Raw genomic sequence first — 22,238 nt, forward strand, 5'->3', positions numbered from 1 at the left:
TATATATACACTTTTTAATTAAAACCCCACAAAAATAAATCTCATAATTAGGAAATCTTATATTTCTATTATTCTTAAATGTTATTCAGCTTTGTTGTATTGTTCAGTGTTGTTTTACTCACTTTAATAAAAGACGTAAAAACCATTTAGTCACATTTGCTTTTATGTAGATGGAAGATATAAAGTAAAATAAACAAAATACATGAGACCAAAAACAACTCTGAGAAAACAGAAAAAAAGAAGAGAAAAATAAATAAAACAATTTTTTTAATAAAAAAAAAATATATAATATATTTATTTGCACAATTCATGGTACTTCAAGACATTTTAACCGTTAAAAAAGAAACAGCTGAGATGACGTCATGGTTTATCGTAACCATTTTTTTCATCTCTCTCTGAAAACTGGGGTTATGAATATACACCGTCTGATTGGACAATTCTTCTCACATATGATTTCTGCGTCCAATTAGCGTCCAGTCTGAAGAGTCGTTTCCTTTCTGAGATCTCGCGAGAATGTACGCGACCTTCGTCGTCAGTTCCATGATGGCTGAAGATCCCGGAGGAGCTTTCTTTAATTTCACCCTCATTTTTATCGTTTTTTCGTTACCTCTGCTGGTAAGATGGCAGGGCACACAGCCTCGATAAACGGCCATAGACCCCCGCTGTCGTCATGCCCAAGAAAGGGAACCGAAAACGGCTGAAATTTAGAGCCGAGGATGTTTGCTCGGAGTCAGGTAACAGAGTGAGGCAGGCTGATGTTATGATGTGTGTTCCGGATAATAGCCAAAGTCTATTCTCTTGATTTCTTGTGTTCCTTCATATTTTCTTACAGTAACTGTGGCTGACTATGCCAACGCCGATCCCGCCATCGTAAAGTCGGGAAGAGTTAAAAAGGCTGTTGTTAATGCAATTGAAAAAGAAGGTAAATTCAGAAATATGATGTATGAAAGCTCATTTCCGCCCCATAATAAAGAAAGAATTATTGTAATATTATGGTAAATAATAATTATGACAAAGGCATAATTATAGAATATTGAATCATAACTATGAGTTAAAAAGTATTTTCTTCATAAGTGTAACTTTTCATGTCAAAGTATATGAAGCCCTGAATTAGACTGCAGATGTTCATTCCTGCTTCTGGAGCTCCTCAGTTCAGTTCAGCTCTCAAACTCTTGCTTGTACTTTACAATAATGATGTTCGGTTACTGAACGAATCGTTATTTTTGGAATGTTCTTATGATCTTTTGAGCCGGTTCTCAGGAAGTAGCCGGTTCAAATCGAACTGAATCGAACTTTAGTTCCGGGTTGATGACGCAGGGAGACGCGAAAAGAACCGATTGAGCCGGTTCAACCAACTGTCGAAGTTTTCCGAGGATAACCGAGGACTCAACAAGAACCGAATGAGCCGTGGCGAAGTTTGCCGAGGATTACCGAAGATTCTGATGAGCGAGTTGACGATACTGTTCAGTGCTGAAAATATGCTTATTATGACTGTTATTATTTTACATTTTATTAAAACCTGAAAAAACCTTTCTGTCGAGTGATGTAAATACATTTTTACAATAGTTTATTGTGAATGCATATTATTTATGAGTTTATAAGACTGGTTTATTCATTCTTTATACTGTAGACAGAACATATCCGCGTTTCTACATCAGTGTCTGTAATGTGTGCTGTAGATGTGAAACTTAAGTTGTAGTCTAGTCAATATTGGTCAGTCAGTCATATCTGACATAAAGGATCCGCGAATGAAACTATGACCACAAGCACCATTAACGAGTGAATTATATGGTAATAGTCAGCAATATGCTTTCACACAAATCTATCTATCTATATATATATATATATATATATATATATATATATATATATATATATATATATATATATTAATGTTTCAGTATATGTTGACACAAATGACTTATTTGAATTTTTCATTGATATAACATTGCACTTAGTTGTTAGAAAAGACGTTATTGCTTGATGACGTCAGTAACCGATGAATCGGCTTTTTGATCCGGTTCAATGAGCCGATCTGTCCGAAAAGAACCGGTTCGCGGAAATGAATCAGAATTTGCATCACTACTTTACAATGACCCCAACTATATTTAATTAGTTGATTCAGGTGTGTTTAATTAAACATAAATCTCCATAAGCAGGCATGAACAGGCCTTGGTTCAGTCTATTTAGAGGATGATTTTAACTAGTATGTTGAGAATAAGTTTCTTTTAAGACATTTGACACTTTAAAATAATAATAAAATAATTATTTTCACCGTTATTCTGTTTCAGTGAAATTACTCTGTGGACTTGAGGCATCCCAGGGTCCTGTGCAGGAAGTGCTCTCCTCTGCAGCTGGTGTGAGTAATGCAGCCCGTGAGAGCAGTAATGAACTGGACTCAGAGGAAGGGGATGAAATCAAAGGGTCCCGCAAAAAGAAAAACAAAAGACGCAAAGGTAACTGCAGAGCATTTGGCCCAGTAAGTTTTCTGATGCAGGATTTCCCAGACTGGGGTTCATGAGAGAACTAAAGAAAAATTCAATTAAAATACAAACAAAACATTTTCTAAAAAAAGTACATTTTTGTTTACCGGCATGCCATTTGACCAATATTAGTGAATGTGCAAATGTGTTAAATTGAAGCGTTAGCTTGATCTCAATGGGTCCTTCAAGTAAATATTTTAGGTCAAAGGGTTTTGGCTGACTAAAAAGTTTGGGGAAACTCTGTTCTGATGTTATTTTTCTTGTGTTTTTGAGTAACTCCTGTCATTATGAATCCCAGAAAACAGTGAGAGCATAGATGGAGAGGAGTATCCCATTGATATTTGGCTTCTGCTTGCTGCATACATTCGGCCAGAAGATGTCTGCAGGTTCTCCCTGATCTGCAAGAATGCTTGGACTGCCACATGCACAGCTGCATTTTGGACACGACTCTACAAAAGGTAGGCAGTCAAAATGTGGTATTGAATGTATTGTGGGGCTTTTTATAACCGTGGGCAGGCACTGTTGCACTCCACTGGACACCCCTGTGTTTAATAAGGGTATTTATGCATAACAGTATTCCACATGATTTTTATTTTTTGTATACATTTTTTTTTCTCTCCCCTTTCCAGGCACTATAATCTTGATGCAGACCTCCCCGATCGCCTTCAACCTGATTCTATTGCAAAGATGCGTTGTCTTCGTGCACGTGTTATTCGCTCGCTTTTTCACTTATATGAGCCCTTTAGCTTGTGGGTGTCTAAAAGCCCTCCTCTCCCTGAATCTACACCTACCACACTCCTCAATTCCAAGGTTTGTAGACGTACTCTCTTATTTAAATGGTTAATGTGAATATTTTTATGTTGATGCCTTTTTTGTTCCCATAGTGTTTGTTGTTTTGGGTCAACAAAGTGTCTGGAAGTAGATCAGAGCCGATGTGGGAGTTCAACTTCAAGTTTGTGAAACTGGTATGTTCACTACATAGTCATAAAAGTAGAATATGAGATTTAATTGCTTTTAATTCTTCGGATTTTCTTTTTCAGCCAACCAAGGGCAAAAACGGATGTGGTTTGACTCTTCAGCTGCCCAAGCAGTATAAAGATGTTCACACTAATCCAGACTCGGACTGTTATCTGCTGCGGGTCACTACCCTCAATTTCATTTTCACTTCTGTTGTGATGGGCATGACGTTAACTTTGGTGAGTGATGAGAGAATCCATTTCACATAATATTTTCATGTTGTTGAATTGCAGGAGGATACCGTGTAATGCTGCTGCTGGATTTCTAATCATCAGGGGTCTCATTTATAAAACTCTCCGTAGATTTCCTCCTAAAAGTGTACGTATGCACAAAAGCTAGATTTTGCGCACGCAGAAAAGTTTTCAGATTTATAAAACCATGCGTACGCCAGAACCTGCGCAAAAATCCCTTTATAAATCCCAGTCGGGAAGAGTTTGCGTACGTGCATCTCCACCTCGTACCCCTGATTCGGCTCGTCACTGACAAAGTATTTTAAAAAGAAAATGTGCAAATCTTACTGTTTTCTCATAGTTATATCCTTCAAATATAGTGGTATTTTTAATTATGTTGTTGATACCTTCACATGACATCAACACCTCCGTGCAGCTGCGGTTGTAAGCTATTATCAATGGTCCTATACTGGACAATGGACCGTTTGACCACTGAATCCAGCAGTGTCCACCATAATATCGAAGTAAGTGGGCATCATTGATCATTGTTCTCGCTGAAATATTTCTCATAACGTGATCTGTAATTTAGTTTAAAGATGAATTATTGTGCACCCCTAGCACTCCTCGCTGTCACTAAAACATAGCAAACCACAGGAAAATTTAGCATTTTGTTAATACAATTTTTTTTTTTTTTTTTTTTTTTTTAAAATGTAATTTCAGCGTTTATCTCCATTAATGCGAGTGGAGTATTTAATGTAAATGTGTATATTGACATGAAAAGTTTAAAATCGCTGTTTACTTTTCTCACTCCAGGAAAAAGAGTTTGTACGCATGGTCTAGAATGTCCGTACGGTGCGTACATAGTTTCGCCAAATTTATTTTTTTATAAATCACGATATGAGCGTGGAAAATTGTGTACGCATGTTTCTATGCTCATTTTGTGCATACGCAACATCTATAACTGAGACCCCAGGTCTTTAAAGCTGGAATACACTACTTGACCCAATTTTTGCCCAGATTTTCAGTCTGGAAGAGTTGACAGGTGTTGCCAAAAATTAGAGTCTGCAGATTTCTGATAATCTGAGATTTCACAAATCGCATTGTATAATGGGCATAGGCTCACCTTCTCATTTATTTTTTAATCTTCAGTTTTTGATTCCAGTTGAAGGATTTCAAGTAAGTTTGATATCGAACAGATTTTGCAACTTTTTAATTTCTCGACGAGGAGTGTGAATTTTTTCAGAACAACTTTAAAGTCTAACAGAATGTGATGCTTTGTTTAATGTATGACACCCAGTTTTTCCTCTCTAACTGTTTACAAAGTGAGCAAATGTATGATGCTTAGTGTTTGAAAATCTGTCCAGATTTCAGAAGTTGTGTAGTGTATTTCAGATTTTAGTAAATTTTTGCTTTATGCTGGCTGTCACTTGAAATTTGTAGTGCTAAATTTGTCCTTCTAAACTTCATGTTTTTTTTGTTTTTTGTTTTAATAAGAAGGTGGAAGTCATGGTCTTGGTGGTCTTGACCAAGCTGAAGTTTCCACATTTCTTTGTTGAAGGCTTTACTTACAGTGCAAATGCAAGTCTTGATCACATAAATGCCAATGAATCATTCGCTCCTTGTCTTTCAGTTCACCATTAATGTGAGCACAGACATGAGGCACCACCGAGTGCGCCTGGATTTCCAGGATTCACCAGTCATTCGAGGGAAGAAGTTTAGGGGTGAACAAGGGGTGCAGGTAGTGCTGGACCCTGTCCACAGCGTGCGCCTCATGGACTGGTGGCACCCTCAGTACCCCACAACCTCATACAATTACTGAACTCCAATCTTCTCACAAAAACATTGCTGAAGACAAATGAGGCCTGTTTCAACAAACCCTAAAGTCCTGGCTTTGCATTTTTTTTTTTTCCTCTCTCCTGCTGAATTTAACTCGTTGCACTTGGTGTGCTACTTTTTTTTTTTTTTAGTGTGCTGATCTGAAGTCCAAACTCAAGGTGTCATGGCAATGTACAATAGTCAACATTTGTAGTGGATCAAAACCTTTCATCAAAGTTGTTCTAAAACTAAAACCAAAATGTGTTCTTGTCTTAGGAAAACTTTGAACTTTTTTTTTTTGATCCATTTCAAATGTTGACTACTGTATGTGGCAGTTGGGTACTTGCCATATTTAAGTTGATCATGATGCCATTGTCCACCTTTTTTCCTCTCTTCCTAAATGTTCAAATTCACAACAGTGCGCCCTCTGAACAAATTCTGCTTGCCGCCCTCAGTTTTTATAGCAAAAGTCTTTTCAAATTAAGTATGGCATCTACCCCAGTACATGGTATATAATTTTTGCCCCTTGAGTATGGTTTAGAAAAATCAGCATTGAGTTCCCTACTTTATAGCAGGGTTTGCATGACTCTAATCTTGAATCATATGTTAATAGTCAGTTGCTGATATTATTTTTTTTTTTTCGTCAATAGCATTCCCAAGGTTCACCTGAACTGTAGATTTCTTATTCTGTCTCTCTGCAAATCTATCAGTTAACTATATGACCGTTCAATCTATCAAAAAGGAAAAAAAAAAAGAAAAAAGACAAACAAATTATCTATTAAGGCTGGTCCGCTCTAGAGATGTGTAGTGTGTAACCCATTTTGAATACCTTTTAGCTTGGTGTTAGATTTAGGGACGAAAGCTAAGATTTGATGTATTCGGTGCTTTCTGTGGAGGCCATTCTGAGTTCAGATTTGCTACTTTGCATGTTTGCCTAGTTAAATTGCGTCTAATTGACAGCAAGAGGGCGTTTCTAGGTATTGTAGATATTAAAGTGTCTTGGGTTAAGAGAATGTTATTGTTTGTGATCAAGAGAATTTATTAAATCAATAGATAAAAACCAAAGTCAACACTTATTTCCTTATTACAATCAAATCCAGAAGTTATGCTTTTGTGAAGTGAATTCTGTTTCTTTTAATTTTAAAGCTTGCGTTTTGTTTTAAAATGGAAAATGAAGGCACTGATGTTTCACTTGATTAAAATATACAGCCATAATCAGTGTGGAGGTGGGTTTTTTTTTTTTTTTTTTTTGTGGTTTAATCCTGTATGTGAAAGAATAGGATCAATACTGACACCCTGTGGGGCAATCTTAAACAACAACTGAACCCAACCACTGAAAATCTGCAAATGCAATAGATTTTTTTTTTTTTTTAATTCAGATTATGTAAGTTGTCTTTGGTTGTAATGCCACTGAACTTCTTTATGAAAAATACACGTCTATAATTATATACTTATTGGAACGAATAACAGCAGTGTATAAAAGGAATGCTTAACCACTGAGTACTGTGACTGACCAATCAGTGTTCAAGAGATCTGTGCAGTTATTGAGATAATATGTGACCCTGGACCACAAAACCAGTCTTAAGTAGCACGGGTATATTTGTTGCAATAGCCAACAATACATTGCATGGGTCAAAATTATTGATTTTTTTTTTCTTTTATGCCAAAAATCATTAGGATATTAAGTAAAGATCATGTTCAGTTTTAAACTGATGTATAAATCTCAATTAAAAAAAAAAAAGTACCCTTATGACTGGTTTTGTGATCCATGGTCACATATAATGTATAGTCAGCGGTGCATTTGATTACACAATGATTTATTATGCAGTAATAACTGATTGATTGTATATTATCCCTCGATTTTAGAAATAAGGTTATAATAAAAAAAAAAAAAAAAAAATTGACCTTAAACTAGTTAAAAATAAAAAGTGTATGTGTGTGTATATATGTATATGTATATGTATATGTGTATATATATATATATATATATATATATAAAATTTGTTATGCTTACTGGCATAAAATAGCTAAATGTAACTGCACATAAAAGTTCATAAAAGGGTAATACAAAAGCTCATACAAAATTTGTCTACAAGTGTTGACTATATGCAACTACTAGAACTGTTAGAATCTATATGAAGAATCTATAGCATTTATAAAAATCGACCTTTTTTTCCTTCTGAAGCGTTTACATGTAGCTGAACTACATTTCCCACAATGCTCTGTGAGCGCTGTGATTGGTGGCTTCGGCTGTCACAAGTGCCTACAGGTGACTGGTGTACAGCGCTGTCACATCACACAGCGCAGTCAGAAAACAAATCGCACATCACATAGAGTTCTGTTAAAATTATCGAGAAGTTGTAAGCGGTGCTCTTTTGCAGTTTCGCTTCCATACGACTGCAGAGGGAACTGATACCAGGTTGATTTTAAGACTGCACAGTTGCAGCTCCTTTCCAAAAACTACGCCCCAACTTCGTACTTTTTTGACCTTCAGCGGGTAAGTGATACAGCCCATTGCGCTCCAGTCTTGTGTCTAAATAAGTCTGCCTCTGCTTGAGTTGCATTCATTTCCAGCTTATTCCATAGCGACAGTATTTACATGCATAGTCTACTTGTTAACAGAAAACAGAACCCCAGTTGGTGCGTATGCTTTTCCTTTTTTGAAAGTCATTGAATTTGGAAGGAGACAGAAGTAATGATAAACTCAGTTATGCTTGAAATCATTATGCATTCTCAAGTTCAGTAGTCTTCGTTATTACATATTATATATAAATTAATTTTCGATGCTGTTTACGATGTATATATATATTAGACGTTCTTTCTAGTTGAATGTCCTTTTATTGTTGGAGCACAGCCATATAAGTTACTGCTGTTTTACTGACACCCGATATGCATAAACTCTAAATATGTATAAACAGCGTTAGCGATACGTCTTACGTAATGCGATCAGCGCAACGCAAACCCTCACCTACGTGTCCCATATAAAAGTGTTGGCTATTTACAAATAATGTACAAATATAGCGCGCACGATATTTATAGGCAGCATAAGTAATGCCTGTGAATATACTTCCTAGTCAAACTGACAACTTCAGTATGGCTATTTATACAGATCAACATCAGAGAGAACATTTAAGTGTCATTAAGCCTGATCTTAATAAATTATATTAGCCTGAACTGAAAATATATTATGAATAAAACGCACATTCTGAACAAAGTAGACAATTTCAATATGTTACACAATAATTGTTGTTGCACAATAATTATTGTGCTTAATTATGTCACTGTTATACTGACCACAGTTATTATTATGCTCTTTTTGAGAGGTGTAGTAGCTAGATAGCATTAATTGGTTTAGTTTATTCAAGTATTAGATAACCCAGACAATAGAAACCGGTACATGGTTACGGTATAATCCTGTATTCAGAATTAGTCGAGCGAAGAAGTGAACAATGTATGGAGGTTTTTGGCTCAGTGAATCAGATAGTATCAAGCTAATCCATTGTTTGTTTGTTTGTTGTTGTTGTTGTATGTCTTACCCTTCTGCCATCCAAGTACACAAATCCTGACTGAGGAAAATGAGAAACGTTTAAGCAATGAGGCTGTGATAAATGGAAAATAGTGATGTCAAACGATTAATCGTAATTTATTACATCCAAAACAAGAGTTTTTGTGTACATAATATGTGTGCGTGTGCTGTGTATATTTAATACGTATATATATAAATACCCACACATACAGTAGGCTATATGGCATACACGCGTGTGTGTGTGTGTGTGTGTGTATACACACACACACACACACACACACACACACATATATATATATATATATATATATATATATATATATATATATATATATATATATATATATATATATATATATATACACACACACACAGTACACGCATTATTTAAACAAAAAAACTTTTATTTTGGCTGCGATTTATCGTTTGACAGCACTAACACAGTTTAAGTCATTCAGCTGATGCATCATTGAAATGCATCTTTTCAGAAATCGTAGAAAAATTCCTGTGTTATGGAAATTAAACATGCAAGGATGGTTGCATTAAACGTTGAGTAGCGTTCTATACAAAGACTAATAACGTCTTTGCTTGCTGTTGACTTTCACAGAAGTGGAAATTTCTGTGATGTACTTTGTGTTTTTCATTAAATTGAATGGGCCCATCTACATGTTGTCTCTGCTGCTTCTTATGTAGTTCAGCTGAATCATACATAAGACAAATTTTCGGACATGCCAGAAAATCAAGTTCACCCACGGGTTATATCAGAAAGCAGCAGAGAGCTGGAGGTTTTATCTCTGCTCTCTGATGGTAAGAGATAAACACACCGTCTTATCGCAGGTGTGGCACCCCAGCCTTGTCCATCACACGCGTCGACACGTTTGACCGGTGTGTGTGTAATCCAGTCAAAGTCATGGCATTAGGAGGCGGTTTTGTGTTTGTTTTCATGCAATAGTGACTTGAATCAGATATAAACAGAAAGGAAGACAGTATGGCTGATAAAAGGTAACTCCAGAACACTCACCTCTTCCATAAACCCGCGGACACATAAACACCCAGCAGCGGGGACAATGGTAAACACATTTGTTGCTGCGCACTTGTGTTTGGGTTGGCTTGCTGTTGCTTTGTTTCCATTACACTGCCTTCAAGTCGAGCATTTTAGTTGAATATAAACTACACTTGCATTAATTCTAGACATGACCCCATCATCCTGACTGAAAATGAGCTGCTGCTTAAGGACTAAACAAAACGTTGGTGTACACAAATGAACGATGGTTTGAATTCCTTCTCTTTTACACGTAAAGGATGGGAAATAACAGTGAAAAGGAAAATAAAATTGACTGTTAGTATCAACACTTGATGTAATTCAGTAGCCTATTGTTTGGTTGAATACCCAGCACACTATGTTCAGGCCAGCGCTTTAAAAAAGGCCAAGATGTGCCTTTTTAGCCAGCTCTTGCACCAAGTCATGCGCCAAAAGCCTGTAACCCTTTCCTTTAAATATGAAACTAAATTTTGTTCCTCTCTGCTTGTTTTCTCAATGCTGCTCTGAGGCGATACTTGAAGCTGATGGAGCGTGGAGAGAGAGAGAGAAAGGGAAAGAGCAGTGGGCCATTTAATGCAACAGCTGTTCTCAACAATGACAGTGGCATTACTGACTGAAAAGCAGAATGTTCGGCGGACGTGTACAAATACAGCTTCCTGTTCTGTTTCTAAACCCCAGTGCACAAATTTGGGCCTTGGGTTTGCATTCTGAGACCAATTTCAGGAATTGGTGATTTCAGTGGTGGTTGTGAAAAAATCTGCATTCTTGGTCGGCTTATAACATGGTCAAGTTTTCTTGCCTGTTGCATTGAATCTTGCCCTTAAACACTGCATTAATTTAAAAACACATTACTAGTCTTGTGATGAACAATTAATCAATGCAATTTAGTCTTTGTAATCTTTAGTCCAAATGAGAAAATTTGCTTTCCCTCTGGAATGGTGTTCAATCTCTGATTTTGTCAGTTTGACAGTTTTTTTTTTTTTTTTGACAGATTTGTAACTTAGCAATAAAGCAAAACTGAAGATCCACAATGGACGAGGCACTCATTTTGGCAGTATCTACTTTTGGCCAGTTTTGTATAACATTATGTTTCAATATAATAAATAATCAGAGGTGGACGAAGTACACAAATCAAGTGCTTGATAACCTAAAAAATACTCCTTTCAATTTTACTTGGGAAAAAGTACGAAAGTACTTGATTCTTATTGTATTAAAAGTAAAAAGTACTGATTGATTATTCATTTAGAATTTTATATTCTCCTGCTAAAAATATGTCATAAACTGATTACGACTGATAATTACTGATATTTCAAGTGTGCAGAGAAATGAAAATAACAAAATATGTCATGTTAGCATGTTAAGAAAAAGTTTATGCGAATGTACTACTTTTACATCATTTGAAAGTGCTGCAGCAGTGGAGTAGATGCTTAGGCATTCATTTGCATTATTTTAACATTATGCTTAGTTTTAGACACCACTATCACGTCACATAGTTTGTGATGATTACTCCATTTCCAACATGTTTTTATAAAATGTAGTAGAGTAAAAATTACAATATTATGGTTTGGAGTGGAGTGAAGTAAAAGTTTTCCCAAATAAAACTACTACAGTAAAGTACAGATACTTGAAATTTGGACTTAAGTACGGTAATGAAGTAAAAATATTTTAATATATAAAGTAGAAAGAGTTATTTAGAGTTTATTAAATCATTATTCATCATCATTGTATTTTCTCACATCCAGTCCTGCTGTTTTACAGGCTGCTAATGTCTTGCAATCTATTAAGCAAAAATCATAAAGGATAAAAACACACCTGCTTTAGGTGATAGAGCTGGAGCATGTTAGTGGTCTTTAATGGGTAGTTCACCCCAAAATGAAGCATTGTCATCATTTACTCACCCTCATGTCGTTCCAAACCTGTATGACTTTTTTCTTCTATCAAGCACAAAAGAAGATATATTGAAAAATGTCTCAGTGTTTCTTTTGTCCATACAATAAAAGTAAATAGGGTCCAGTGGGGTCCTTCTTTTATGTCCCACAGAAGAAACGGGGTCGCTCATACAAGTTTGGAACGGCAGGACATAATGTTCATTTTTGAGTGAACTACCTTTGAAACATGCTGGCACAATAACTGAAATGCTACACCAACTTTTGGACACAGTGAATCTTCAAAAGCACCTGATTTGATCTATTATGTAATTAATGTGCAAGTTGCATAATAGTTCCATTCTAGGGGGAGTCGTGGCCTAATGGTTAGAGAGTCGGACTCCCAATCGAAGGGTTGTGAGTTCGAGTCCCGGGCCGGCAGGAATTGTGGGTGGGGGGAGTGCATGTACAGTTCTCTCTCCACCTTCAATACCACGACTTAGGTGCCCTTGAGCAAGGCATCGAACCCCCAACTGCTCCCCGGGCGCCGCAGCATAAAATGGCTGCCCACTGCTCCGGGTGTGTGTTCACAGTGTGTGTGTGTGTTCACTGCTCTGTGTGTGTGCACTTCGGATGGGTTAAATGCAGAGCACTAATTCTGAGTATGGGTCACCATACTTGGCTGAATGTCACGTCACTTTTTTTTTTTCACTTTATAACTATTTTGGCACCTGTTGGTGTGCAATCCAACCTGAAACCAGTCCAGGCGGTCCTGTTCTTATGTATACATGCATAATCCTGTTTAACTCCATTTTCACTGTATGTATTAGCAGGTAGTGAGCTTAATGGTTGCTCTGCTTGAAGACTCTTTAAGTTAGTCATCTAGTCTTCAAAATACAAATGAAAGGTATATTAAAGGGGAGTGTACTCAATGTACTGGGGATTGTGAAGGTCAGGATGTGCAGAATAACACAGGGACAGGCGGTCCCGACCTTGTACTTGCCCCTTTCTGGCTCTGGGACAGTTAAAAGAGAGCAGCAGTGATACAAATGTATTGTAAGCTTACATGTCAATACCCAGCTGACCAATAATTTCCTCTTCATGTTGCTCTACCGATTTTCTAGTCAGTATCTTATCCTTCTAAAACACACACAAAGTTAGTGCTAAAGCACAAAAAAGTCATTTTGTGACATCAAATGGATGTGGAATATATGCAAAGCCGAGCAGAGACAGTAGAGAAATCTGTAGAAGTATCAGTACATGATTAATCCTCTGCAAGATTAAAGGAGGCACATAATACATATTTAGTAATTCAAGCTTTTGTATAGCAGTGGTGGTATCAAGGTGATGTCTAGTCCAGTGGTTCTCGACCAAGGGTCCAGAGCCCACTAGAGGACCTCAAGATAACTTGATATAATTAATAAAAACAAATCTGTATTAAAATAAGCCAAAACAGCTGTGAAATGTAATTTTTATTCAAAAACCAGAATTCCCATGGTCTTGGAAAACCTGGATATGAGTAAGCCTAATTTTTATGCATTTATAAATCACATCTGTATTATGAATAGCATTTTTATTATTAGATTTTTTGATATAATTTATATTTATTTTATTCATCTGCTTATGCTAAGATAAAAATGTGTATGGGGTAGAAAATATTATGAAATATTATTATTTTAGTTATATTTTGTGTGTGTGTGTATGTATGTATGTATGTATGTATGTATATATATATATATATATATATATATATATATATATATACATACATACATATATATATATATATATATATATATATATATATATGTGTATTTATATATATATATATATATATATATATATATATATATATATATATATATATATATATATATATATATATATATATATATATATATATATATATAGTGGTGGGCCGTTATCGGCGTTAACGTATATATATATATATATATATATATATATATATATATATATATATATATATATATATATATATATATATATATATATATATATTTTTTTTTTTTTTTTTTTTTTTTTTTTTACATGTACTTACATGTAAATATTTATATTCATATAATTTATATTATATAGAAATATATTTAATATATACATGCATGAGTGTGTATTTATATATATATATATATATATATATATATATATATATATATATATATATATATATATATATATATACATATATACATATATATATATATATATATATATATATATACATAATAAATGTACACAGTACACACATGTATGCTATGTAAACAAAAACGTTTATTTTGGATGCAATTAATCGTTTAATATTAATAAACAGCACTTCTACATATATAGATATAGAGTCTAGTCTCTTATGACAGGGCTAACCCATAGTCTGCTTACTGATCGTCTGATGCATATTGCATACAAAAATGGGAAGTGCTGGCTAATGAGTTCCAGTCTGTTTTGTAAAACGAAACTGTGTTTGGGCCAATTTGTTGCTAATATGAACCCTTATGCACCTAATATCCAACTTTAGGTTCTAATATGGACTCTTTTCAGGGAAATAAGGTATAGAGGTATACTTTTTCAAAAGGTACGGCCCCAGTGACAGCTTTTGTACCTTTTTTAAATGTATTTTTTTGTGAGAGAGTACATTTGTCCTCTATGGGTTAATATACTGTGTAATAATAACAAATGAAATGGCATGTTTGTTCTCGTCCCCACATTGTCAGTCTCTAATGTGCAATGTTTATGTCAGCATCACCCTGTAAATCTTGCACGTCTAAACATGGACATGGTTGCTTTCTTTACACTCTGACTAAGGTCCCAAAGCATCCTGCCTCTCTTTCTCAACGTTTCTCTCTGCACACACATGCCAGATAGGCCAAAGGCGGGCATAGTTGCCATACCGTCGAGTGAATGCTGCTAGATTTGAGTGGGGGAGCCAGAGAGGGAGGTGGATCTTGTGTTGTAATGCAGCAGAAGTAACGCTGACAATTGCAAACTGTGTTCTGCTACTACCAACGCTCCTAATCTCATAACATATCTCCTAAAGAGCTCTTTGGCCATGCTGATCTCCAGGCATTCTTGTTTAAGCCTTTGCCAACAAATTAACCTTCTTCTATTCCTCACAAGAGAAACTATTGGGGTCACAATAGTAACTTTTTTGTTTGTTTGTTTTTAATAAAATGAATGCATTTAGTTTCAATAATAGGGCTAGTTTAGTTTCATTAAAATTAAAACTATAAAAATAGTTTTGTTACTTGAAATAAAATAAATGTTAACTGAAATGAAATGAAATGAAATATATATAAAATGTTTTATTTTTGCTAGTTTCTGAGGCAGCATTTCTAATTTCATTTAGTTTAACTTGATGTACTAAAATAACTAAAACCAACATACATTTGTTTATATTTTGCAGAACAGATGGAAGAAGGTCCATCAATGTGCATTTGTTTGGTTATGTTCTGATGTTCGTTAGCGGTCATGTGAGGAGTTTTCACTCTTCTCTGTGTCAGAGGTTTTATATATATATATGTGTGTGTGTGTGTGTGTGTGTGTGTGTGTGTGTGTGTGTGTGTGTGTGTGTGTGTATAGGCCTAAAAAATACAGGAAGAAATTGAATAATGTGAAATATTATTATGATGTAAAATAATGTTTTTCTATTTTAATATACATTAAAATCTAATTTATTCCTGTGATGTAAAGCTGAATTTTCAGCATCATTACTCCAGTCTTCAGCGTCACATGATCCTTAAGAAATCATTCTAATATGCTGATTTATTATCAGTGCTGGAAACTGTTGTGCTGCATAATATTTTTTTAAACCTGTGATACTTTTTTTTCAGGATTCTTTGATGAATAAAAAGTTAAAAAGAAGAGCATTTATTTACTATTCTAACAGTATACACTACCGTTCAAAAGTCTGGTGTCAGTAAATTTTAATTCTTTCTTTTTTTGAAAGAAAGTAAAACTTTTATTCAGCAAGTATGTGTTAAATTGATAAGAAGTGATAGCAAAGATTTATATTGTTGGAAAAAGATTTATATTTTGAATAAATGCTGTTCTTTTTAACTTTTTATGCATCAAAGAATCCTTAACAAAGTGTCACAGTTTCCCAAAAAATATTTGGCAGCACAACTGTAAGAAATTAGAGACTTCTTTAAAAAACATTGATCCCAAACTTTTGAACGGTAGTGTATATATATATACACACACACACACACACACATGTGTGTGTATGTGTGTGTATTTATATATATATACACACACACACACACATTACATAAATTGTATCTATATAAATAAAAATAGACTATAGATATACAGTATATGTTACAAATTAACTAGTAAATAACTACTTAAGTAGTTTTTTTTGTTTGTTTTATCCGATACTTTTTTACTCTTACTCGTGTAACTATTCAGACTCTTATTTTTACTTGAGTACAATTTTTGGGTACTCTACCCACCTCTGCTAATTTATATTAGGTTAATAAATATTTTTAGACAATATCAAAGACTACTTAATCCTGGCTGATTTGTAGATTGTACAGAAATGCTCTGTATTTTTGTAGTTTTCATTTTCCATTAATTTCCTATGCAAATATCACAAAATTTACTATTTTAAGACAATATGGCCTTTTCTAATAATGCATTGTTAAGCTCATATAGCAAGTTACAAAAACATCACCATTTGAATAATAATATTTAAAAAAAAGTAAAAGTTTAGGGGGAAAAAAGACCACCTGAGGGTTAAGGAGTGGAGGTGATCTATTTTTTCTCTTTGTAGTCTCGCTAAAGTAACCTCTACATTATTACAAAAACATTCTTCAACAAGCAGACCTGTGATATGTAACTTTGGGATTCCCCTCATACATCTTAATGTCATTGCAAAATGCATTTTGAGGGTAAGTTTTTAGTTTCCTCAAAATCAGAAAAGCTAATGGAAAATAATAGAAATGCCACACCAGCTTGTTTAGACAGTCAGTTTCTAGAAATATCCTCCTTTCCATAGGCTATTGTCAGGAACACAACAGTTCCTTGGTCATAAACATGGCCTCCTACATATTGCAACAGGCCGCAGCTGTTCAGACCAATGAAATGCAGTTTTGTCTCTGGCACTCCTTCGATGGCCCGAAATACTACTGTAAATACATTGTTGTCTGTATTTAGTTTATTAAACTGCTTCACAAAGCTGGTCTTGTCTCGCATGTTGAATGTCAACAAGCCGTTTAATCCACTTTGCTACACTTTCCATCTGCATAACACTTTCTGTCTGTGTTTATCATTTCAAAAGCCCCCCAGCGAGGTTTATTTGGAGGAAAGGTCACTGGTGGTTTGAGTACTTTGCAGAGGTCACAGCGCCTGAATGGAAATGCATGGTGTCCGGGTTTTTATCACCCATCATGCACCTTCCAAACAAAGCTATAGAAAAAAAAAAAAAAACAGAGCTTTGATTTGATCACAAAAGTCGGCCGAGAATCGAATCTTAGATACAGGGGAGAATAAAGGAGATGGGCATTTGAAAATAAACTGTTTGTTTTGGTTCGTCATTATTAAAGAGTCAGCTGAGCTGTGATAGGCAGCTTCACAATAGTTTGGCGAAACACAATCTGTAAACTTCTGTAATTGCCCAGACATTTTGCTCTCACTGTAATTTTCTCTCCCCTGTTGTGTATGCATTTAAACATTTGTCAGTTTTCCTATTTAACCTAAGCTGTGATAATCTGTTTGCATATTAATGATATTACTATTCAAAAGTTTGGGTCTGTGAAATTTTTGAAAGTCTCTTACAGTCACCAAGGCTGTATTTATTTGGCCAAAAAACATAAAATAACTATATGTATATATATATATATATATATATATATATATATATATATATATATATATATATATATATATAATATAATTTATTGCTGTGATAGCAAAACAACAGTCTGCCGTGTCACATGATCCTTCAGAAATCATTTGCGTGGTGGTCAACAAACCTTTTGTTTAGTGCTGTCAAGTGATTAAAGTTTTTGTTTACATAATATATGTGTGTGTGTATTGTGTATAATTATTATGTATATATAAATACACACACATGCACGTATATATTTCAGAAAAATAAGTTATGTTTATATTTTAAATATATTTATATATAATATAAATGATATGAATATAAATATATACATGTAAATATTTTCAAAATTTATACTGTATGTGTGTGTATTTATATATGGAAATATACGCAATACATACACACATATGTAAACAGAAACTTTTATTTTGAATGTGATTAATCATTTGACAGCACTACTTTTGTTTTATTATTATTATTATTATTATTATTATTATTATTATTATTATTATTATTATTATTATTATCAATGTTGAAAACAGTTTAATATTCCTTAATATTTTTGTGGAAAACATGATATATATATTTTAAGAACAACAATCAATTTGAAATAGAAATCTTTTGTAACATTATAAATGTAATGTCTAGCACATTACACAAAGCAAGATTTTTTTAAAGTTAGAATAGAATAGAATAGAATAGAATAGAATAGAATAGAATAGAATAGAATAGAATAGAATAGGTAAGTGCTAGTATTAATTGGTCAGGTGCTAGAGAAAAATATGTCTTTAGATGTTTTTTTGTTTTTTTTTGAAAATGGCGAGACTCTGAGATAGGCAGGTCGTTCCACCAGCTGGGAATGGTCCAGGAAAAGTGATTTTTAATTTAACACATTGCATTTTCTCTAAGGATTTTTTGCACCTAAAATTGGTGTTAAATTTGGATCCTGAGACAACTGCTCTAAAACCACTGTTAAACAGGAAATCAAGCTATTCATAACAATTTGAGACTTTAACTGTAAGTCTTTAAATATCTGTATAAAGTATGACCCTGTAAATGTCACAGAACCCCATAATGCAGAAATAATTTCTTTTTTTATGCACACATGATCTAAAGCAGAGGTGGGAATTATTCAGGCATAATGCAATACTCATTTCTTGTAACTAACATCTCACTTCCTCTTAACTCACCCTTTCATCAGTCTCTGTTTTGTCTGATGAATGTAATACATTATTTGAAGTTAGCAAATTGATGGCCTACTGCAGTGTTACCCAATCTTTTTTCTGCCGTGGCACAGTTTTGATATGTAAAAAATCCCAAGGCACACCACTAAGCACAAATAAAAAGATAGAAAGGGGAAAAGTTTTTTTCTTCCCCAATAATAAACATTTCGTCATCAGAGTTGCCATTTTCGCTTTAAATATGATCACACATTTGCGCTTTCTGAAAATCATATTCAAATGGAATTAACAAAGTTTTTGACAACCGAATGATGGAGATTGGTGATTTGTCCATCATTAGAATGGCTGCATCTGAGACAGTTAATTAATCTCATTACATTTCATCAGTTTGCAGGTTATACAGTTTATCGTAGCTATATGGGCGCTCAGTTTCTCTTGTTGTTTAATACATTTGGCCAAAACTGCATGATATAAAAGATGAACCGCTATGCACAGGATATTTAAAATGTACAAATGTGTATTGGCTACAACTAGACAGCAAATGCTAAGTCTCCTCTCTGCTCTTAAAACACACAAAAACATTAGCATTTATAGACAGCGTTTCTTGAGTAAAGGACACGCTGTACTTCTTCAAACATCAGGGGCTGGTTACATAAACTGTTTAGACTAGTCTTAAAAAGTTAGTCACCTAATTTTTTTGTTCAAGACTGGTCATAACTTTTTAAATTCAGTTATGAAAATGTAGATTGTTCTTATTTGTATTGAGAAGGTAAGACTGATTACTCCTTAGCAACTGCTAGCTGGTCAAACTAGTTCTTAAGACACAGTCTTAACATGGTGGCAAAGTTTATGCAACTGTCCCCAGTTCTTTATTACCCTTGCACTGCGAAGAAGTAGACATCGGTTAAATATTTGTAAAACCCACAAACAGACATAATGATGACCAATAGCACTGATTTAATATAATAATAACTAAATAAAATAGAGAAGGAAGTTTTTGATAATTTTCCACGGCACATTTGCAATGGAAACACTGGCATACTGAATGCACATTTGACTATTTCTTGGGGGCAAATCATGGTGTCATTCCTTAAAATGTATCTGCCCTTTACCCAGTGCACTTGGAAGATTTTACAGAATATAAACATAATATTTAATGTCTATTTTTATGATCACTAGGGGGAGACAATGTCACAGCTGTTATATTTATTCTGAAAGCACCAGTTACATGTAACATTTTCTAAGGTCTTTGGCCTGATCTTACATGTTAGGAAAGCTCTCAGTGTATCATGTATCCTGCTTTCCAGCAATGCACCTTCCATTACATTTGACTTTTCTTCTCTGTTCCCACTCCCTAAACGACAAAAACAAAGCATTTGCAATTTAACACACACTTTAATCCAAAACTGCATTCAAGGTTTGCATTTTTGCCAGAATATATTATTTACCCACTCTCATGTTGCATAAATATTACTGTTTTGATTGTATTTTACCAAATGAATGCAGCCTTAGTGAGCATAAAAGACTTCCGATCGCAAACTTTTGAATGCTTGACCATGGCCACCATCATTGTCATCATCGTCATTATGAGAATATGTCAGAGCACTATGTCCCATAGCAAATCAAGGGACATGGGTTTAATTCCCAGGCTAAAAAAGTACCTTGAAAGCAAGTCTCTTTGCATATAATCCTAGACATTCGTGTGACAATTATGTGCATCTGCACGCTTCAACTTTCCGTGAAGGCCACACCATACACCGATTAAGATTTACAGTAATTAAAATTTACATTAATCCAAATGTATCAATACGTGGCGTGTAAAGTGTATTTACATACATCCACATGAGTGTTTTGCTGACCCAACCTAACCAGTGATTCACCACACTCCTCCAGACCCATTACATTCAGCGGCACAGTCAGATGAGACGGGGGATGACTCGAGGAAAGAGATGAGGGACAATGAAGTCCCCTTGTTCCTCTCTCACGGAAGCTCACAGGGTTTGGGTCATTTAGGGGAACTGGAGAGGGTAATAGACCAAAGAGGAGAAGTTGTGGACACTGTACTGTAAGACTTAATGACTAAGGATTTCCCTGTGACTGCTGATTGGTCTCCCTCTCTTTTTCTCTGTGGCTATTGGTCACGAGTGGCGGCGCTGTCAGCCAGCACAGCCTCTAGTATAAGAGCCATGCTTCAAGATGAAGTCTCAGTATTCTGTTAGGACACCACTGGGGTTTGGACTTATGTGGGGATTGTGTTTGTGATGAATAAGACGAGATAATCATTGACCGGCCTTCTTTGTTTGCACTGCCTGTCTACAACTGCATGTAAGGTATGGAGAGTGAATAATTACCGAGATTTGTGTATAATTTGATTTCAACGATGCATAACGAGATTGAATATTCACTTTGTTGGATGCACATATTCAGTGGTTGGAAAATGTGTTTTATTGGAAGTTTCACACTTAACTGGAATCTACTTGGCTTGTCATTGTAGGCCCGTGTAAAGCATGTTTGGTTAACATGGTTGTGTAGCCATTTAAATGAGATTATTAGTCGATTTGGACTAGCTTTTATTATGATGCTCTATTATTGTGGGAGAAATCAGTGGCAGACATAAACCAACCTGGATGAAATCTGTGGACTTTTTCAGTGCTGATTTTAGAGTAAAAATCTGCAGCTTGGGTTTAAATATAGTAAAATGTTATATATATATATATATATATATATATATATATATATATATATATATATATATATATATATATATATATATATATTAGAGAGACAAATATTGCCAGTTAAATATTAGCAATATTAACTAAAATATACGCATCAACTGTAGCCTCTGGAAAGCAATGTTTTTTGTTTTTTATATAATAGATGAACATAACGTGCATATATTTCATGTAATGTAGGTGGTTGGTCTAAGATCACTGGATCCATTGGATAGAATGATTGTGTTTGGATATACTAATGTATCTTTTTTCATCACTTTTAGCATGGATAGTCATACCCCTTTGTACCTCGCCTCAATGTGCAGAATATCTTTACTCTGTTGTTGGGTCTGTAAATATGAATGCACTATACAAGTTTAATTCTCACAGTTTGGAAAGAAGTTTAATTAGATGTTTCCAGCTTAACCCAGATATCAGATGTACATATAAATAGATATATCCTCGATGCACCTGTTGCCTTGTTACTTTGACCGCTAGAAACAGAACAAATGAAACAGCCGCAGCTATCTGCAACATTGTCATCACTCCGGTTCATCCAGCCACAGCCAGAAACCTCTTCATGTTA

At 34.6% G+C, this 22,238-nt stretch overlaps 2 protein-coding genes across 5 annotated transcripts in view; both read left to right on the forward strand.

Annotated features, from left to right (window-relative positions):
• Positions 1–526: 526 nt before the first annotated feature.
• On the forward strand, positions 527–6,700 carry LOC109082688 (transmembrane protein 183A-like). 2 transcript variants are annotated; one of them, XM_042734248.1, is made up of 8 exons: positions 527–734; positions 833–922; positions 2,292–2,456; positions 2,782–2,941; positions 3,113–3,293; positions 3,368–3,448; positions 3,524–3,679; positions 5,301–6,700. In XM_042734248.1, exons 1-8 carry the CDS (start codon positions 671–673, stop codon positions 5,487–5,489), a joined length of 1,086 nt encoding a protein of 361 aa, XP_042590182.1. In that variant the 5' UTR covers positions 527–670; the 3' UTR covers positions 5,490–6,700. The 2 variants fall into 2 exon arrangements, with proteins under 2 accessions (XP_042590182.1, XP_042590183.1); XM_042734249.1 differs by lacking the exons at positions 527–734; positions 833–922 and adding an exon at positions 2,107–2,206.
• Positions 6,701–7,726: 1,026 nt separating this feature from the next.
• LOC109068267 (transcription factor EB) overlaps positions 7,727–22,238 on the forward strand; it is a 35,195-nt gene continuing 20,683 nt past the window's right edge. Inside the window, exon 1 of one of the 3 annotated variants that reach the window (XM_042734250.1) lies at positions 7,727–7,982. The gene's annotated coding sequence lies outside the window, so the exon portion shown is untranslated. Of the gene's footprint in view, positions 7,983–8,006; positions 8,126–21,124; positions 21,269–22,238 lie in introns of those variants that run through there. The other 2 variants (XM_042734252.1, XM_042734251.1) reach the window with 2 other exon arrangements.

This window comes from Cyprinus carpio, chromosome B11 (assembly GCF_018340385.1).
Source record: "Cyprinus carpio isolate SPL01 chromosome B11, ASM1834038v1, whole genome shotgun sequence".
Taxonomy (NCBI): domain Eukaryota; kingdom Metazoa; phylum Chordata; class Actinopteri; order Cypriniformes; family Cyprinidae; genus Cyprinus; species Cyprinus carpio.